At 34.5% G+C, this 22247-nt stretch overlaps 1 protein-coding gene across 2 annotated transcripts in view; it reads right to left on the reverse strand.

Annotated features, from left to right (window-relative positions):
* The window catches only part of LOC123313425 (transmembrane protein 184B), a 37838-nt gene extending 18666 nt beyond the window's left edge, over window positions 1–19172 (reverse strand). For both annotated transcript variants that reach the window (XM_044898306.1, XM_044898315.1), the window contains exons 1-5: window positions 18929–19172; window positions 15678–15852; window positions 3942–4107; window positions 3489–3747; window positions 2315–2484 (exon numbers count right to left, since the gene is read on the reverse strand). In XM_044898306.1, coding sequence (XP_044754241.1) covers window positions 2315–2484; window positions 3489–3747; window positions 3942–4107; window positions 15678–15851 — 769 coding nt within the window. In that variant the 5' untranslated portion in view covers window position 15852; window positions 18929–19172. The remainder of the gene's footprint in view (window positions 1–2314; window positions 2485–3488; window positions 3748–3941; window positions 4108–15677; window positions 15853–18928) is intronic.
* Window positions 19173–22247: the final 3075 nt, after the last annotated feature.

A 22247-nucleotide genomic window follows, 5' to 3' on the forward strand; every position in this document is an offset into this window, starting at 1 on the left:
CAAGGTAGTATACTGGGACCCATCCTTTTTGCTGTTTATATAAACGACTTACCATCTGCATTTGAGGATTCATCTATGCAGACGATACAACTATACTGTGAGGGTACCGCATGCTCAGGCTCTTAGTGAGATCGTTATAAGGGCGCTGTCAAGACTAGAGGACTGGTGTCTTGAAAATCAACTGGTGCTGAATCCCACAAAGACAAGACAAGAATGTATGGTGTTTTCTACTGATAGATCTAGACAGGAATTCCCAAAGAAAATACAGCTCAATAATGAGGTTCTTCACATACTTCCTTTCGCCAAAACCCTTGGAATACACATCAACATCTGAAGTGGCATGAACATGTGGAACAGCTGGGACATAAATTGAACTCCATGGTGTTCTCTTTGATGGTGCTGAGACATCAGGTGGAGCATGAGGTACTAAGGATGGTATATTTTGCCAGTTTTCAATCGCTGATGGACTACGGTGTCATTTTTTGGGGAAACAGTATGCACATGATGAAGATATTTGCAATACAAAAACGCGCCATAAGAATTTTGCAAGGGTTGAAATTTAGAGAGACCTGTAGAGGACTAGAGGTTCAAGTTAAATGGTATTCTTACCTTAACAGGAATATATGTGTATAGAACATTGTTATTTCTCTACAAATTTCACAATGTATCTAATAATTTGAATAACACAAGGCGAACATTTTTTATCCACGCCACAGACTTACTCTGACTGAAAAGCAGCCATACTACACAGGCTTGAAACTTTTTAACTATCTTCCAATAAGTATCAAAAATGAGAAAAACTTATTCGTTTTTAAAAAGAAAATCTTTGCATTGATTCTCGATATTGAACCATATACTTTGGAAGAATATTACTCGTCATGTAAGCATTTAAGATAATAGATAATATGTGAGCAGATATTGTATTATGATATTAATTTTGTTATTAATAGTTGATATTTTTGCTGACTTGTTTTCTATCTTCTCTTACTGTACAGTGGGTGATGAGAAAATAAATAATTATTCTATTCTATTCTATATCTCAATGTGACACGCTCGAGTATGTACAATGATCTTTTTTTTTACTATTCTGACAAGCTGTCCTAGACAATTTCCCCTATATACAGGTCTAATTTTTGGTAGAGGTACTGTACAGAGGACAAGGGATCCCCCCTTATATTAATTTGACACACTCGAGTAAATCCCGAATTTTCCACTTGGGCTCCACAACTATTACGATTGGATTGGCATTTTCGCCATCGCCTGCTAGAAGGCAATGGGTTACTGTTACAACTTCAAAGCGGCTACTGACATCTAATGAAGATCCACCAATAATTCGTAAGCATTTTCCATCAAGGTGAGAGTTACGTTACTCTGACGAGATCAAAAAAGACCGAAAGCATGGCCATCATCTACTCTTCCTGGAAGGAAGACTTACCGTTGGCACTCTGAATGATTGTATACGTTGGCAAGTTCGATTCAGATGCTAACATTTGTTGAAAGGCAAGTGTTTCTAATAAGAATGAATTAAGACGAACCAGCCACCCGCCATCTTTCGGAATACCGACGGGAAGATCGCTACTCTTATTCTGAGGTATGCTTTTTTCATCGGTATCCTGAATCATGACAAATGGTTAGTTGGATTTCGATTCTAGCATTCGTTGATATTTATATCCACAGGTGCTATACGTCTGAATTAATTCGAATTATTGCATTCATGCCTTACTTATATAGGTTTGATCATATTTTAATTAGTATTTCTAATTAAGTGTTCTCTAATATAAGTTCTTTGAACACTTCCTAACGAGAACTCAAGGTGGCATGACAGCACAATTTCCCGAGAACAAGAACGGGAAAAAATTACGGTAACTGCAAAACTTGGATTTTCCTTCTCGTTTCTTCGGAAACTGGTTGTGCATGGGTACTTAAAATTTAAAATATAATATGTTTATCACAACTTCTTTTTCTTCTCGTTTCCGTTCACGTTCTCCTTCCCTGGCAATTGTCCAGCCGCCTTAAGTCATGTTTCAGCAGATTATAATCATTATTATCCTGATTCTCCTAGATATCGAGGTGACACCTACTAAGCATTTCTGAGAAAATTATCTAAATATGCATCTGGAAAATTAATGCTAACCTACTCTTTTTCACACGTTTATGTCATTCGGATTAAATCAATAGTACTAACATGAAACTCGAAGGTTTTGAACTTCTTCAATCGAGTGGTTTATGAATTTAGACGCTTTTTATTATCAGTGATAGGTGTAATATCCATCGGAAACATTATTATTGGATCACATAATCAAACGTTACTCACCTTGCCAAAACGATAAAAAGATCACAGACTTGACTGTGCAGAACTTAAGTACGGGCTCGAATGGAATAAGAAGATCACGTGTTGCATAATAAAATAAAAACAATCCATACAGAGCCAGCGAAACAGAGATATTATAGATTATGGTGATGTATAGGTAACCTCCATTTGGACTGAAAAAAAAACACAATATTAATAATCCCAGATCACAGAAGGAATAACATATCGAGATTATTACTAACTGATATGTTTCTAGTACCTATACTTGCTTTCAAGCATAATTGACATCGAAGCAGGTCTCAGACGCAGCTTCTTATTATTTTTAAAGAATTACTAAGACATAAACTCCACAAGTTTCGACTTCAAACGAGGACTGAAAACTTCGATAGCAATTCAGGTTGAGGGAAATTTAAATATGGGTATTTTTTTTCTAGTGTAGGTAGCGCTATTCAAAATTCGACAGGTTATTGCCAATTGGTACTTGAACATAATTAATATTTGCAATCATTTATAAATTGGTACCCTTTATTTTCTTATATTTTAAGGCAATTTATATGGTGAAAAACTATAACTTTCTAGTTCCGAGAAAGAGTATAGAATTTGCATTTTTCGAAGACCATAGACCTCGGAAAACATGTCAATATGTTCAAAATGATTTATCGTAAAGTTGCGTCTGAGAAGGTGATACCTCATCATTCAAAATGTGAAATTAAGCTAGCGTAATTTTTGATATTAAAACTATTTGAGAAAAATTCCTAGCAGATCCACCCTAAAGTCCGAAACGCTTGCTTCGCCGTTTCATGTAATTTACAAGATAACCACAAAATGTTATAGTAGAAGCTAAGCATTACGCTCGCAGAATATTCCCCTCCAAAATTTCGTAGCTTACTTGACAAATTTTTTGAACCTACGTTACAGTACCTAGCGTAGTATATTAGTGTTTCATGATGCCTAGTATATTTTATTGAACTGAGTCTATGATTACATATTTTACTGTAATCATCCTATCATCGGGATTCAATTGAGATCAATGCAGAACAAGATTCAAATGCCATGCAATCAGGTATCGATACAAAATCTTTGTATCTAAGCCGCGAAAGAAAAATGGCGAGGGACTAAAAAGTGTTCACTATGCAACTAAAATTTGAACGAACTGCTTAATATGAGAGAAACTCACCTCCAATCACCATCTCGGTAATGCCCAAAGGACTGCAATATAATAATAACGAAGGCCATAACTGGTTTGATCAAACAAAATTGCAAGGTGGCTTGCTTGCAAAAACGTAAAAATCCAATAGTATATGTTTTACCATTTAGACAACAGGTACCGTATGTACAACTAGATCGAATTGGTTTTCCTCTGATTTCTGACATAATATTACCTTCTCCACCCAAATATTCGTAACACAGAGACAAGAAATTGTAGATTACAAATGCTGAAAATAAGAAATAGAATGAATATGATGGTTGCCAATTTTTTTGCAAAATTCAGTTTTTTGGTCACTACTACATGAATTTAAAAAGAAATCCGTATGCAACACTTAACGAGGCTACGAGTTTACCTCAAATGCTTTGAGCATGAACGTACTATTAATTCGAGAGAAGCAATGAGAAGTAAATCGTATCATACCTTCATAACAATCACGCACGGTGAAAAAATATATGTAATATCCTTCGGAATTGAAGAATAATAGACTTATCCATGAGTACGTTGCATAAATAGGTACGATAAACAGAATCCTTACTATCCATCTTTGTTCTGCTGGGTTTGTGTACCACCTTAGGTGGTGGTAAATCTGAAAAGAAAAAATATTGAATACGAATAGTAATTATTAATTTCTTGGTATAAAAAAAATTTCAAATTATTAAATTAATAACCCAATAGCCACCAAGTTACCACCACTGGTTTGCGATAAGAAGTATGGACGGCAGTCAGCAGACAAACGAATTTGCATTGTCCATCTATGTGAAATCTTGTGAAAAACAATTTCTAAATTGATAAATTGCCATTGTCTTTGAATATAGTTCCGTATAAATATTCATCTTCACGACCGTATTTATGTGAAGAAGCATAAACCAAAAAAAGAAGAGGCAGAATGAATGGTTTTCCACTCGAAATGAATTAAGGCATTCGGCGATTGATTAAAGGCCTCAACTTAGAAGTTAGAATCTACTGACTGGCGTAACTACCTCCGTATAGATGAAGCAACATATCATATTATTACTAGAAACGATAACATCAATCATGGAAAATGATAATACTAAAACCGAAAACGAAACTAGGTTTCGGTCTTTTTCAAGGGAGTTCCAGAGTAAAAAAGAAATAATGTTGAGCGAACTGAACATCTGGTTTTCAGATGCTATTAAACAATAAACTAAAAATTACAGGATTATTCTCCTGATAGGTTTTCATTCGGAAATTTCGGAATAAGAACCTAAGGAGAAAATAATTCTGAAGATTTCAGTTAATTGTGGAAGGAGAGAGTCTATTACGGTGAATCACTCACGTACTCACGTTATTTCAATATTATTTGTTGAGCATTGTTTAGAAAAATGCTTCTAATGAATAGTGCATAACTTCTAAGGCAGAAGCATTTCTAGTAACCATTTTTAGTATTATCCTTTTGTTTATAAATATCACATATCGTCATCAATGGGCAAATAATAACATACGCAATATTTAAAACAAATGATGTGTGTTTATGATGAAGCTAATGAAAGAAATAAATCCATTGAGATGAATTAAAACCACAATTTAAGAGCAGCTGAATTAAAGAAGGTCGAACTTCGTGCATGGTCGAATATTCGGTATAAATAAGATGTAGAACGGAGGTCAAATCATATGAATGTGATAAAATAACGTCCAATTCATTTCGAACAACTTCAAGTCGGTATATAAACATTCAATGGTAGTGAAAACTACTATTTATTTATCAGAGGAAAGAAATTCAAAAAAACAATTCCATCCCCTGCCAGTTTACTAAAAAAGCAATCAAAATTTGAAAATCGGAATCTTTTGTTATTCCACATGCGGTCCTCTTGTGTACTTTTATTGCAGATTGTATCCAACCTGAAACACCTTTTATTTTGCTCTTCAAACCAGCTCACCTGAACTTCTATCCCCTTCGCGTTTCAAACTCTTCAAATCCTAAATCACGAATAGTTTTCATGCCAACATAAGATTACTATATGTAAAGGTAGGGATTTCGAAGAATCCAAAAATAATTTTCAAATTCTGTAATAGGGAGAAAGAATTCCTATGACGACATTGCTTCCAAAAAACCAGCTGAGGGTGGCAACAACCTCAAACATATTTTGTATAGGGAGGAGATATTGGAGGAGATTTAGTTGAAAAGCTTTTTACTTAAAACACAAAAACAATTTGGGGTTGTTGCCACCCTCACGTGGTTTTTTCGGAACAATGTCGTCATAGGAATTCTTTCTAACTCGTACAGAATTTGAGAATTATTTTTGGATTCAAACTAACTAACACTCGACATGGGGATTGATGGCACCTTCATGGGGTGGTTTTTTCGAAACAAACTCATGATGGAAATTCGTCCCACGACACGTGTTTCGCTATCACTGTAGCATCTTCAAGTGGGTGAAGGTAAATTCCTTCATCCTTTGGGTTATTTGCACGTTATCTAAACATAACTATTTTTGAAATGTTTGTCTCCAGCTCTCCAGATCGGCCCAACCGATTTTCAAGCAGCTTAGACTCTCTAAGGAAAGCTTTAGATTGCAAAAAATTCAGAGTCAAGTACAATAGAGTAGCGTACAGTAGATTCTATTCGAGCAGAGGGTAGTGAAATATTGTAAAGTTGAGTAAAGTAAAATCTAATATGTCTCTCTTCTCAGAGTGAAGAAATTCTGTCCGGCGGGAATAACTATTATTAATGAATAAATAAAAATATATAATTCATATAGTTATATTTATATAAGTTTCTTCACTCGATTCACAACTTGGCGTAGGTAGGTTGAGATGGTATTTTCCTATGAATACAACATAATCCTCATTACACTTATCTTCCTGATAAAATATACGGTCCTCTTATAGAATTAATTGTGATTATATCAATGAATGTTTTCGCATTTATCAGATTTCAATATACTATGAACAGATAATAAAATATGAGTTACCAAGGTGAGTGAATTTTAGGTATATCCTAATTTTTTTTTTGGACTTTTATCCTATCCTTATACTACGGATAAGTTAGAACTCAAAGGAATATAAATTTTTGCAGATGTACTTCTTTGGAAGAATTGCGTGAATGTGAAGTATGTTCTTCTATGGCATGAACCTGTCACGATGAAACAACTGCGGTGAAAATAAATGCCTGTGTTTTAAAGTTGTCTTTGTGAATTATTGGTACTTGAACCAGTTTTGGCATTATGAAAATATAAATTTTATTCGACCTGTGTTATTGAGGGTATAAAAACTTTTTTCTAAAAGCGTGCACGTTCAACCCTTTCTCGCACGCATTTCATGTCGCAAAGAATCACTTTGCTAAGCGGCATAGAAATAGCGGGAAAGAAATAGCAAGGGGTTTTCCCGAGCTCAAATATTATAGAGTAAATTATTCTGTCATGTCTCTATGCGCCAACGATGAGAAACCCATGGTAACGGCATGCAGAATTACATCTATCATTCATATTCATATATACCGAAATACCCCTCAGAATCTCCGTTAACTTGTGCGAGTTCGGAGAATCAGTTGTGTTCTGTGTAGGATTTTTTACTGTGCCCTTACGCCACCTTAGGCACAGTGTTAATTTGAACCCAACAGTGAATGGTGGCCCGTACCCGTATAGACCAGAAAATTCCTTCTCTAGCCCGGTATCGAACCCAGTACCTTGGGGTCATGGCAAAAGATTCACATGGGTCGCTTCAAAAAAGTTTAAAGTAATTCTGGCAACATGAGGTCGAGCATTATCTTGCTGAAATATTGAATTCTCAAGCCGGTTAAGGTAAAGGAGAACATAATATAGCTCCACTATTTCTAGAAAGTAACGCAGTCATGTTTCCTTGAATAGAGACTAAAGGTGACCTACTTCCATGTGCAATAGCACCCCATACCATAACGCCTACTGTCCGGTGTACAGGGTGGACAAATTTCGATGTTTTAGCACTACAGCATTCAAACCAGAGGAGATAGACAAAATCTGATACGCAATTCTCGTTCTCTTTTTCTGAGAAACTAACAAGAGTAGTAGCAATTTAGGCCACCTTCTTTTGTTTTCGAGTTATAAGCGAAAATTGGAAAAATAGCTATTTCGAAATAAATTTATATCTCCGCTAATACTGATGATAGAGCTCTGAAATTGAAACATTATACAGGGACTTTTTTGAGTAGACTTTTAGCAGGATTTTCAATTACAAAGCTATGACCCAAAGTTATGTTTCTTTAAATGGGAACACTATATTTCTGTGCAATTTTTTGAAAGCTTATTTTTTTTAAAAAAAACCTTCACGATTTTTTTTCCAAATTTTAATCATTTACACTATTGCTATATTATATATGTTTCCCCAAAAAAAATTTTTAAATTTAAACAGCTCCTTCTGGGTGTTGCAGTTTCTTTGTCAGTTAGTAGTACAGGTAAGCAGTTGAGGGAAAGTATCACTTTCCGCACTTAGAAAAATAACTATTTTTTTAAACCTAACAGAATTCTGGGTCCCTTTCGGTCACTTTTCCAGGACATTTCTCACATTATGAAGGAGGAAATGTTCTTTTTGCAATAAAAATCCCGATACTTCCACATCCTATAGGATGTGTTAATATATTAATGAGCACAACTCTGTGCCGAAACCAGTACATGAAATCTACCCGTCTTATAATCCACTTTGAAGGAAGAGCTACTTTTTATAGTCACTTATGGTCCATTCAAGAATGATTGACATCCCAGTAGTACTAGAAAGTCCAGACGCGCTTAATATCTGGTCACAAAAGATATTCAATTATTTCTGTAGTTTCAGTCACAGATTTGGAATATACAGGGTGTATTTAAAAGGGAAGCTTTTTTTAACAGATAGAAGAACTGGTCAAAATGACAAAGTTAACAATCCAACTATCGTAAAATTGGGGTGAAATAGGGTAACAATAGTAGCACTTTGTCAACATGTCTCAATTTTCTACACTGTTTTCACTCCAAATTGCACGATAAAACAATTTTTTCAAGTGCAACTAATGAGATGGACTCGAATGTACTGAACCATTCATGGTCCAGCCATATGTTTAAGTTTTGTTTCGTTTTTCCGATGCCGGAGTCACCCCTTCCACAGTCCTGTACCTGAAATTCAATAAAATGTTGTCGAAATTCTAGGGGCTGTAGCTCAGCCATCTTGAATATCTTATATACACATCTGAAGAGAAGATCTTGTCAAAAAATTTTCAATTGCAATATCAAATGATTCAGCTTAGTTAGAAGGAAATTTGCTTCTTGGCATTCATTGATTACTTGTGTCAATACCTTTCTATTCGCCAAACCTAAGTATAGAGATGGCCTTGCCTAACCTAAGTGGTATAAAAATATTTCAAATTTTCAGAAGAATAAAAACAATCAAATCAAAAAACATTCGAAATAGAATAGGGTGATAGTAAAAATAACCCTTACATTTTTTTATATTGGATTTTTACTTTTTTGTAATGAAATTTCGAATATTTCCTGCATTTCAAAGGTGATCACGGAAAGATGCACCCGATAATGCACCATTTCCCAAAAATCAGTATTTCATTTAAATTCACGGAAAGGAGTAAAACGTACTTCCGTGTTTTTTATGAGGTCTTCTAGGTACGACACGCATAGAAATATTTTATTTGAAATATTACGGGTATAGAGAATATATTATTAATTCCGAGTAAAAAGATGACCCAACAAGAGTATTAGGGTTTTATTGAAAAAAACCAAGGTGTTCAATAAAAATTAATATATTCAACACGGAATGAAGAAAAAGACAAATTAAGAGTATTATGTTTTTATTAAAAATAACTGCAAGTTTTTTAATAATAATAAAAAGACTATCACGAAGCTATCACTATACTGATGGCTGGCATGTATAAAAAATTACGGGTATAGAGAATATAAAAATCCACAGATTTTCATTAGGCAAGGTTTCGTAGATGAGATACTATTTTTCGCCCCTACTTGAGGCTGTATTTTTCTGAGAAGGCAATTTGGAGGAGAATTTTATAAAGATTTTCTTCATTAGGTATCTGCTATACATGCTTTAAATTTTAGACCAACCATTTTAGAATCACGTTGTATATCGTTTGAAAGAGTAACCGATGCAAAATATTTGACCAAAAATAAATTAAAATACTGCAAGTTTATAATTTTTTTTCTGAGTGGCGAAATGGTAAATTTTTTTTGGAAGTAACGATATTCGTACGTAAGGTATATTTTATTCTGACGCCAAAAAAGATACTTGTTGAAAAAACGAAATTGAGCACTTTGTGTGAAATTGCTCGAGCAATAAGGTCATAGAAGATTGGATTTCTATTTGTTTCCTAAACAGCCACTCTTGAAGGGCCCTGGATATCCAGCTTCAACCCCGATACAAAATAATTAATTCAAATTGATTTTTCGACGCTGCTTGGGTTTCTCGACAATTTCCTATTTGCGTTCCACCGGGGTTAGGTAACGACCGACCAATTCATTTTAATGGAAAAGAACTTATAATTTTTTTGTCTACCAACCTTGAGGTGGAACTATTCCGGAATAGTGACATTTCTTGCTGAAACGAAATCATGGCTATATTAAAATCGGTGGAACGCAATCTGTTCGGAATGACCTCGCTAAGAGGTCGAACACAGTGAATGAGTTTCTAATTTCTACAATTGATTAAATGGAGACAAGAAATTCGAAGCGTCATCGTCAATTTCACACGCGCTCTTCGAATAATTATTCGGGTAAATCTACGTAGGATTCGGTTAATTTCTTTTCAAAAGTCAACATTATGCTCATACAATTCTATTAATGAAATCCTCCATTAGTGTGAACGGTATTTAGAAGAGGTAAAGAAAACACACTAATCCAATTTTTTATTTAATTCTCTTGGCGATCGATTTCGGCATCTATGCCATCATCAGGCCAGCTGAAATACACAAAAACATATAATCAAACAGAATTTCCATGGACAAGCTGTTAGACATGACATAACAATTAACAAGCTAACAGGGAGAACATGAGTGACCTCGAACATGGACCTACCGTCAAAATATGAAGAATCGTTGCAATAAGTGTCATACGGGTATTATAAAAAAGGGTTTATCAAAATCCGTTGTTTAATGTCAGTTTATCTATCAAGAAGTACCAGAACCATCAAATTTCCACTTCAAACTCCAATAGAAAAGCATGTGTATCGTCATATGAGGTTAAACGAATGGACCGGAAACATTAGGTGACAACTCGCTGTCAGAGTCATAACACCACAGAGTATGGTCATATCATTGGTATAGAATATGGTGTTATTTTTCTTATGTTGGAAATGTCTCTTATAAGTACTTGAATAAATGCCTCCCAGAAAATTCTGAGATGTCATTTAGAAGGTGAATATTATCCTTGTTTTTGAGGATCTCATGCTGTTCAAGGAGAACTAGTTTATTATAGTTGTTTTCTTTTCGTATCAGTGACAGATTTTCTATTGTGGTCCCATGTTTACATTCGATCTGAATTCTCTTAAGCTGGACCCCCATAAACGATACCTTCTAATTTCATTCGATATAGTTAATTTATATAATAATATCCCAGTTGAGGATACACTTGCAATTTTGTATAAACAGCTGAAAGATTATCTTGAAGCCAACAATGATCTTAATTTGGACGCAACAGATATAGAAAATATCATGGCTCTAGCCAGAATTGCTTCCGAACAAAATTTTTTCATTTTTAATGATAGGGTGTATGTAATGAAGGACGGTTTACCAATGGGATCTCCATTTAGTGGCCCAATGTCAGAGATTTATCTTAACTTTGTGGAAAAATTGATTATGCTTTTACCTTTGGCTCAATATATAATACTATGGAGGAGATACGTTGATGATGTTTTTTGCGTGTGGACCGGAACTGAAGAAGAATTAAGAGCGTTCTTCAACACATTAAATATAAAATTTAAGATTAAATTCACCATAGAAAAAGCGCAAAATAATTCATTAAATTTTTTGGATCTGAAAGTTACTTTGACAGAGCATAACACTTTCACATACAATATTTTCCGTAAGTCAACCCAGACAGACGTTATCATCCCTTACAGATCATATCATTCAACCCCTATAAAAAACTCTGCTTTTATGTTTCTTTTCCACAGACTTCTGAGTGTTCCACTGTCCAAAAATGATTTTGACAGAGAATTGACGACAATATTTAAAATCGCTGAATCTAATGACTTTCCCAGATATTATGTTGAGAATATTTTGAGTTCTATAAGGAAGAAAATACTCCTCAAAAAAATATACCCCCACATTTGTATCAGACAAAATTACATCTCCATACCATTCTTTAAAGAGTTTAATGATAGACTGAATTCCATTCTGAGAAAACATGACTATTTAATTGTCAACAAACGACATCCAACCCTAGAAAATATCTTAACTAATAACAAATCCAAACTTAGTAATGAATATCATAGTGGTATATACAAGATAACTTGTAACGATTGTCCGGCCTTTTATATAGGCATGACAACTCGTGCTGCCAAAGTAAGGTTCAATGAACATATAAAAAACAGGCCTAAATCAGCTTTTGGAAACCATTTAATCGAATGTAAACATGGGACCACAATAGAAAATCTGTCACTGATACGAAAAGAAAACAACTATAATAAACTAGTTCTCCTTGAACAGCATGAGATCCTCAAAAACAAGGATAATATTCACCTTCTAAATGACATCTCAGAATTTTCTGGGAGGCATTTATTCAAGTACTTATAAGAGACATTTCCAACATAAGAAAAATAACACCATATTCTATACCAATGATATGACCATACTCTGTGGTGTTATGACTCTGACAGCGAGTTGTCACCTAATGTTTCCGGTCCATTCGTTTAACCTCATATGACGATACACATGCTTTTCTATTGGAGTTTGAAGTGGAAATTTGATGGTTCTGGTACTTCTTGATAGATAAACTGACATTAAACAACGGATTTTGATAAACCCTTTTTTATAATACCCGTATGACACTTATTGCAACGATTCTTCATATTTTGACGGTAGGTCCATGTTCGAGGTCACTCATGTTCTCCCTGTTAGCTTGTTAATTGTTATGTCATGTCTAACAGCTTGTCCATGGAAATTCTGTTTGATTATATGTTTTTGTGTATTTCAGCTGGCCTGATGATGGCATAGATGCCGAAATCGATCGCCAAGAGAATTAAATAAAAAATTGGATTAGTGTGTTTTCTTTACCTCTTCTAAATTATGCTCATAATCCTTGCACCTCATCGAGTTACAAAAAACCTTATATATGCAGTTTTTCGTTCCGCAATATAGGCATGGAAAAAGCCAGCACAATTCGCTGCAACTCATGTACTGACATAATAACTTCCTACTGAGGAAGTTATAAAATTTAATTTAACACGACACTTTAAGGGCTACTACAAGAGATCCCCATAAGGCCCAGAAAATTCATCCCCGGCCGAAACCTCAACTCAGAGACTGCTGATTTTGACAGGTAAGCAGGAAATTTTTTTGGGAAATAGGTATGTATCGGTAGTGAAAATTAAGAAGATGGTGAATTCGTGGAAAATATCGAACTTGTTAATTCATATGAAATCCTAGACTATTAGAGCGGCCTTGGTTGGCATTAGCGCGCTACTACTCCAATTTGATTTCGGAATATGACGATACAAATTATACATACAGTTTACACAAATTTCTATTTGGATTATTAGTATTATTCGTTTAAATTTCTTAGATGAAACACACTTATTGTTAATATATCACAAGAAAACCGAAAAATATCGGCCAAAACATTGTAACGTGCGTCATCAACTACGATATGGAATTTTTAAGGTTGATATTATATGACCTCACGTAATTCTTTGCTTGAATCACTTCACATTCCCAAAATGAAAATATGTAAACATTAATGACATTTGCCTATACAGGGTAGTACCCTGTATAGGCAAGCCTATACAGGGTAGTACCCTGTATAGGCAAGGAGGGAGGTGGAGGAGGGGTAGTTTTTGATGCACAAATTATTTCATCCTACAGGTCGTGTTCAGTATAATGGTAACAGCACAACTCATTTCCATCAAAAAACCCCGAGCAACGGGTATTTTTTACACTTTTTACTGTATCAAGTTCGTTCAACTTCAGATGGTTGGAGGGGGGGTAGTTTTTGATGCACAAATTATTTCATTCTATAGGTGGTGTTCAGTATAATCTTGAAAACCTATTTCTATCAAAAAACCCCGAGCAACGTTTTTTTTTACACTTGTTACTGCATCAAGATAGTTCAACTTCAGAGGGTTGGAGTAGGGGTAGTTTTTGATGCACAAATTATTTCATCCTATAGGTCGTGTTCAGTATAATGGTAACAACACAACTCATTTCCATCAAAAAACCCCCGAGCAACGGTTTTTTTCGTTTTTTTTTCACACTTGTTATTGCATCAAGTTAGGTCAACTTCAGAGGGTTGGAGGGGGGGGGGAGTTTTTGATGCACAAATTATTTCACCCTACAGATCGTGTTGAGTATGTTGGTAACAACCCATTTCCATGGAAAAACTCCGAGCAACGGTTTTTTTTCATAGAGTATCAATTTCGGGGGGTTGGTGGGGGTAGTTTTCGATGCACTTATTATTTCACCCTATTGACTGTTTTTATAATGTTCGGAGTAACCCATTTGTATCAAAAAACCCGAACAACGGGTATTTTTATATTATATATATGTAGTAGAAGCGAAAATGAAAAAACCGTTTCTGCCATCACACCCGTCGTGAGGGTAATGACAGACGCGGCGGTTTTGTCCGAGAGAAGAACCGTATCAGAGAGTCGTCAATGGCTTTTTTTCAAATGGACCATGTCAGACGTAGCTAGTGATAGAAGGGTATCACTTTTTTTTGCCGATACGATACATCGGGAAAGTTCTGGTTTTATAATTCCGTTGCGAGAAAACGTTTGTAATTGGTAGGGAGTCCCTAACACGGCGTTTTTAACTAGAGTTCAAATAGAATGGAAGCGGAAACGGGAGCTTGTACAAAGAGTTTAACCTTTTTAGGCCCGGTACTTTCACGATAGTAAAATAACTAAATTTATTCGATAGATAAGTAAAAATTCAGTCTTTTCAGTTTCAGATAGTGTTATTCATCGAATGAATCTGTCATTGAAACTTAATCAAAAGAGTTTATCTGTCATAGATCCAATGTCGGTACGTAATTATTGGTTGAATTTTTTAGATTCTTGATATATGGTTATTCTTTGTGTGATTTTCACGAAATATTTGCTTTCTAGTTGAAATTATGACAATTTCTACAATGCGGTGTCTTATTTTACATTAATCAGTGAAAAGTAGTATACCGTGTTTTCATAGAATTGTTATTCGTCAAAAAATTTCATGTGAAAGCACCGATATAAGGTATCCTTCAGAGAGGAAATAATTTGACAGATACTTATTGACATTGAATAAAATTTATTCGAAGGTGAAAGTACCGGGCCTTAAGAAAAATTTTAACTTTAGAATAAAAACTTTTATTTTGTTTGTATAAGTCTGGACGACACTGTGTTATAGCTTAACAGCGTACCATTAGGTCCTTTCGTCTGTTTCTCATTGTAGTGTATTCTACACTACACTTTGCATCAGCTGATTTAAGGTGTGCAAACGAATGAAAAAAACACTGGCGTTAGGTTGTCACGCTCATAGGCTAATAATTTTAAATTAATATATGGTAGCATTTCTCAGAAGATTTGTTACTCTTTCATCCTCTTGTAAAGTGATGAACTTATCGCAAATTTTAAATTTAATCGTATCCATTTTGAAGTAGAGTACTGTGACGTCCGTAACATTAACATCAAATTTCGCATTTCACACCACAGAACACAAATATTACACCTCATTTCGAATAGGTGTAGATAAACGAATACTGAAATCGAGTGTAAATTACACCGAGTGTTGAAAAGTGCTACACTTCCTAGCGTGAAGGCTTCAAGTGGTTTCACAAGCACTAAGCACAATGCTTTGGCACAGCTCTGCCGTGGGACAATCTACCACAAGTAGAAGGTTGCCATTTTGTTGGTGTTGAGAGAACGCAGAGTTGGTCGGGGTGAGTGTCTGAAGATGCCACTATACCATTGAAACACTTAAATGTTTTCTTAAATCTCTCAAAACTTCGGAGATGTGAGAATGGAATTTATGAGACTTACCTGTGTACAAGTTATGAAGAGGGCGGCAAAGACGAAAATTCCTGCGATAACTTGGGCTAGTTTTGTCTGAAGAAATATTGGTTCTGAAGGATGAGAGTATAGTTCGGTCGTGGGAGGGACTTGGGAAGTTGCATTAGCAACTTGCGTTGTTATGCTGCTGATTGTACTCGTCATACTGAAACAATTAAATAATAATATATTATTCATAATAATGATATAATACTGGTAAACACTCGTAAAATATTTCGAGGTAATTCCGTATTTCAGATGAGGAATTCATGAAAATCTTTTCGCACAACTTGGTTTTTGGCCGCATTGAAATACTGTACTGAAATATGTAAAACTCGAGGTAAAACTTAGTTGGGGTAGTTACTCTATTCATAACTAGAGATCGACATTTTGCATTGAACGGCTCTTTTAAGGGGTTTCGTCGGGTGAAAAAAGGCCTATTTTCAATTTTTTTTTTCTATGTAAAAAATTATTTATTTGATTCAAACTTTTTTCTGTCTTATAGATACATATTTAAAGAATAATTCCTGAAATTTTCAAAATAAAAAAATTAAAACTCCTCCATTGTGAGGTCATTTCCGATGACCCCTCGGAAAAAAGGTGCGTCCGCGTTGTCAGCATAACTCCTGACAAAACCATCTAAAATGAAAAAACAGAAATAAGTGGTTTAGTTAAGACCATAAACTCGTGCTTGAACGAAGGAAAGAAAAAAAAAGTAAAAATTGGAATTTTGGCAGACATTTTTCTGAAAAAATAAAAATTTCGGTCAAATTTGCTTGACATTTTGTTTTTTTTTTTTAAATAGTTGTAATTGAATAAAAAATAAATCCTTCGTCCAAGCACAAGTAAATTGTATCTCGAATACCTGTGTAAAATTTCATGAAGATCGGTTGTGCAGTTTTCGAGAACATTTGACAACCGACTTTGAAAACACGGTTCCGAGAAATTTAGCGTTAAAAGTTTTGAGCAACAATAAAAGGGACTTGGAGAGCACACCTTCCAAAGGCTGTATCTGCAAAACTATTATTCGGATCAACTTGAAAATTTAGGACAATATTCTTGAGATGTTGTAGAAAGTAATGAGCCAAAAAAAAATTAATTGATTTTTTGAACCCACGAAATCCATGTAACCCCTTAAGATTCTATAGAAGAATCTAGATCTAGACGAATATTTTAAAGAAGAAGGAATTGTTTCTTTGTATGCAAGAGATTAACCAAACTACTATTACTCTTATGCAGATTGCATGGGGATTTTCATCGGCTCAAATATGTTCCTCAAATTGATAATACCATCCCAAGTGGAAAAGTTTACTTAAGAACAAAATCCATTGGGAAAATTTCACAAACAGGTTCAGGCCACAGCACGAAATTATGAAAATGCTTTATGTGGGTAAAGTACGGTAAAGTACAAAATTCCCAAAAATTTTCAATTGATTCGAGATCACCGTTCTGAAGTTATGTCGGATCGAAGTTTAAAACTTCTTTAATTTAGGTGTACTTCAGCCTCTTAATTAGACCTGTGGATAATAATTTCGGGCTTCAAAAGTACATCGATTCCGGAAGTGGTAACCTCCTTGATTGAAATAAAAAGAGACTGTGCGTGAATCACCCTGTATATTTAAATTTATGCTTAAAAGTAAAAGTTGAATTTAAAAGTTGACGAGTCCCAGTGTTTTTCATAAGGAATTTCATTACATAAAAGGTTTCCACACTGTATGGCGCAGTAATAAACTTGAAGTATGTATTTTATACGTTTTCCCGCGTGTTTTCCCTTCATAACCGACTGACAGCTGGTAAGTATTTTAGTAGCAATATTCTAAAATTTTGATTTTGATCTGTTGCGACCGAGGTTGCGAGCTAGTCCCGAGCCTAGTCCAATGGGTATCGGAGCAAATCAAAGTGAGGATTCGGCGAGAAGGGCAAAAAATGTTTTCCAACAGACACGAGACAGACCCTTTGTCAAAATTAGAGTCGAATAAAACCTTTATTTTTCAATTCGGCCCTATTCATCACCTAAATAGTTGAAAATGGCAAACTCGTTGGTATTGATCTCGGTATATTGATATGTGTGAGCAATTTCTTGAATAAAATAACTTTGAATAATATCTCAAGAAAAAAAAAATCAGTTCAAGGGATATACATATACAGATCTCGATACAGATAAAAAAATAAGCATAAGCCCCTAGTGAAGAGACGGCAGCTTCTGGAGATGCTCGATCTGCGCCAGAAAATGACTGAAGAAATCTTTTAAGAGGATACTATACGGGTACATTCTGAACTAGAAAAACGTTATTCATCGCTGTATTTTAAATTTTCAGTAAACGATGTTTATAAACAATTCCCCAATTCATTGTTGTTAATTGTCAAATCGTAATTTTAATCTCCTGAAATCTCATTACGAGAATGTTATCAGGGGAGAAAGAGAAAAGGTTTCTCACTGTTTAATTTACTAGTTTGAGTGTTTAAAACTCTACCACCATGACTCATTAGACTGAGTGATCTTTTGAAATTGGAAATCTGTTAAGGTACATTAAACTTGTTTACATATTTGGAAATACATAATTTGAATAAATCAGGAATAATTACAGAATAAAGTGATTGTGTGAACCACATTATTATTTTTTGGGATTTGCAACCGAGTTTGCAACCCAGTTAACTACAAAAGATGAGTATCAAAATCAATCAGAGGCAGTGAATTATCAAAATAATGATTTTAATGATAAGATTTCAAATTAGAGCAAGCTGATACATTTTTCAAATAGTAGAAACAAATGAGTGTTATCAAAATTCTTTACACATACATTCAAATCATCGAATTTGATATTTTTTCCTCACTATATGAAAATCTGAGATAGTTCGTTTTACTTGTCGGGAAGTCTTTTTTTATATTCTTTATCAGAACCAAGGGTTGATCTACACCAAGATGCCTTTGCAATACCTAATTTTATATGAAAAGATGTTGAAGTGCAGTTTTCAACTTTTTGTAGAGTATTGTAAATAGAAATATTAAGCAACAAGACTGAAGTAAAAATAAAAATAAAGCAGTGATGATGATAATTCCACTATGATCTGGTTTCGGTAACAATGGTAGTAAATGAGATATTTAAATTTGTTATTAATTCCAACAGTATGTTCAATATCCTTTCGAAGCTCTAGCTATCCATTTCTACTTCAAACTGGTGATCAGTCACAGTCAATTAACATAGGGAAACATAATATACACTGAACATATGTTTACTCACCTCAATTTTTGCGATATCCTAAGCAATTAGAGAACAGTCCCTCACAAAAGTCTATAACACTGCAAATATTCGAATGACTTCAAATCAGTCACTCGTCATATTCCACTAAAAAACCCAGAACGGGAGATAAATGAGAGTCACTGCAAGTTATAACATTAATCATTTTAGAAAAATTTTCAAACAATCATTTCACAATCATTAGAACAGTATAAATTTCGTACTGTCCAGATGACGTTAATCCGTCAAAGTGATGTCCTTGAATATCATAGAAAAACTTTAATATGACAGATTCTCTCAGTCGCATAGAAGCTCTACGTTTTCTTCTTTCCAACATGACTTGATATTTATCTTTTTTGAAAGGATTTCAACAGAGATATATCTCTTCTATACTTCATTCAACTTTATTTTAGCAGTCGGTTGGCCATGGAAATTTGACACATTTCACTCTGTATAGTACGAAAATGTGGGGTTATGAAGCTTGTCAAAACATTTTTGGGTTTTAAATCAACGCTATGTTGCCTGTTCTACGTAAAAGTTTCTGTTATTACGTATTTTATCACAATGTCGAATCTCTTCGGAAAATATGTGACGAACGTAATTGAAGTTTATACAAACTGATTGAAGGCATACCAAATCTAGTTATTTTCATGGAAAATACAAGAGATCAGTATAATATCATAATATGCACTAGCTTGAGGAGAGTTAATAGTTAATGTTCGTTATCTTCTTTGGCTTACATCATTTGTAGATTTCAAAAATATTAACCCGAAGATGGAATGCATATGATGCAGTGGTTGGGAATGGGTATCTCCCGAAGGAATTAACAGATAATTACAAGAACATTAAATTCTTCAACAAAAATCATCTTGCATCAATAAAAGTAAAAGGAATTGAAGGAAGCTTCAAGTTAAGATGCAACTTCACCTTTGAACAAAAATTTCACATGAATTAACAAGTAACAGGGCAACTTGCGCGTATTTGTGGCTATTCATCTTAATACATTGATGTAATAATAATAATTAGGTATTTATTAGTACCTTAAGACATTTACATTGTATAGGACAAGTCAAATGAAAAATAGAAAAATCCATTTTAGGGAACTTATTCTCCGATGACATTTATCGAAAATCCTGTAGTAAACTTTTCGCATTAATTCACTCAAACATAAAACTCTCAAATGCCACCACTTTTTTGGGTCTCCCAATATAAGGAAATTCTTTGTCATCCTTTTCATTCACAATCTTTCTGATTGTGGAAATATTCAGCTGAAATATAAGTCGTTTAGATTAAGATGAAACATTATATAAATTCTCTTACATTGAATATGTTCGCTACCGTCTGACGTATTGTGGATTTTAGAATATCAGGGTATAACTATTTGAATGAGCGGACCTGAATTCTAAATAGCACTTCCTGAAACCCTGTCTCTTTTTTCAATCATTTTCGAATTTTGATATTAGTTTTGGCAACGACGTTATGACATTAACGACATTTCATGAGTACCAACCTAACTTCGTCCTAGTTACAAAAACTTGAGAAAATTATTTCATGGCCAACCGACTGCTAAAATAAATGTGAATGAAGTATATATCTCTGGATTTCAACAACGAGGAATCTTTGATTTCAACCACAGAACACTAATATTATTTCAACGATGGATTCTGGTATACGACCAGTGGCGTAGCAGACGGCTCAGGCAATGAAACAGGACAATGATTGTGGATTTATACAAATCTTCGTTAAACGGCACTCCCGAAGATTTTACAGTTACCTCTATTATCTTTGGGCGCGCCGTTTAGATCGTTTAGAAGTGTTTTAGCAGATATACAGGGTGAGTCTTCTACTTAGAATAAGATTGCTGGGGGTCAAAAGGGATACTCCTTACCTTCACCATTTTTTTCTATTCGGATCAGTTGAAGAGATGCAGGGTGTTGAAAATCCATGAAATGATGTCATTTTCAGTTAGATCCCATGAACGATTTTATCGAATAGAATGATTTTCGGAATATTTTGTGTTTCATTGATGTCATGAATCTTCTCCGAAGACAAAGTTCGTTATGGCCATTAGATACCATTTAAATACAGAAAATTCAAAGAACCCAACTCTTAGAAGTTCAACGCACCCAACTCTTAGAAGTTCAACGCTCACGAAAGAACACTTATGGCCACTTTGAAAAAAAGTATTCTTCATATTTTCTCGTATACTGCGCCGTTGTCGAGTAATTTCATATAAAATATATCAGGAAATTCGAAGAATTGGGTAGGTAGGTATTTACAAAGAGGTTGGTATTTAAGCTGAATGCAACTCTGTTAAAAAAAAATCACAGATGTGTATCGTCATAAATGAAGCTTCATTCTGAAATTTTGTTTTTCCAGGGCCGGTATCTTTTAAGCCTAGCCGATTCGGAAAAAATGGTAGAGCTAAAAAGTGTTTTTCCTTTGACCTCAAAAATCTACATTTAAATATTTGTATGAGTCGAAGACTCACCCTGTATATTCGTAGATACGCAGAATAGTAAATACTTTATCCCCAGCAAACATTAAGTGAACCAAAAAGTGTAATGTCGTTTATCTTACATTAAATTCAAACCAATAAGTTTATAATACTTTCGTCTTTTGGATTAGAGATTTGTTCACTGTATCCAACTGTTCACAATAGAGGTCCACACGGAAACGCCTTTTCGAGATGAAAACCCAACTCAAAAGTCTTTGGCTTTTTGGATTATCATCATATAGTACCAGGGAGGAATTTTTGATAGTACCATTGAGTATTAAACCTCAATACCTTAATACTCAATGATAGTACCCATTTTCGTCTCCAGTGATCTGAAGCTCAAAAAAAGGTTCTTTATGGTGCCGTTGAAGTAATGCTTCGCATGACGTGTTGGATCGGTTGGTTTTGTTCTCTTCGTAATTATTTTATAATCCATCGTAGAGGTCAATATGAATGAGAAAAAGAATTCACAATTGGGACGGAGCCCTTTTCGATCTAGTTTTTGGATATTTAAATTTTTTAATTTTATCGATGAGAATCTGGTGACTAGTACTAGCATTGAGTATTAAATATTCAATGGTACTAATCACCAGATTCTAATCTGGTCGAAATGGCTTTAGTAAAAGTAATAACTAGTAGTACATCGCAAAAATTTTTGGCTCTTCCATTGTTACACTCATGGAGGTAGGAGGTGTAACCTCCATGGTTACACTTCTATTTTCTGAAGTTATGACGGTATGTCGAAACATACACAAAGAAGGCTGTACAATAAACACGGAGCAAAATAGAGTAGGATTTTTTAGACATTCTACCCTTTTTCAGCTT

Source organism: Coccinella septempunctata, chromosome 1, assembly GCF_907165205.1.
Source record: "Coccinella septempunctata chromosome 1, icCocSept1.1, whole genome shotgun sequence".
In the NCBI taxonomy this organism is placed as follows: domain Eukaryota; kingdom Metazoa; phylum Arthropoda; class Insecta; order Coleoptera; family Coccinellidae; genus Coccinella; species Coccinella septempunctata.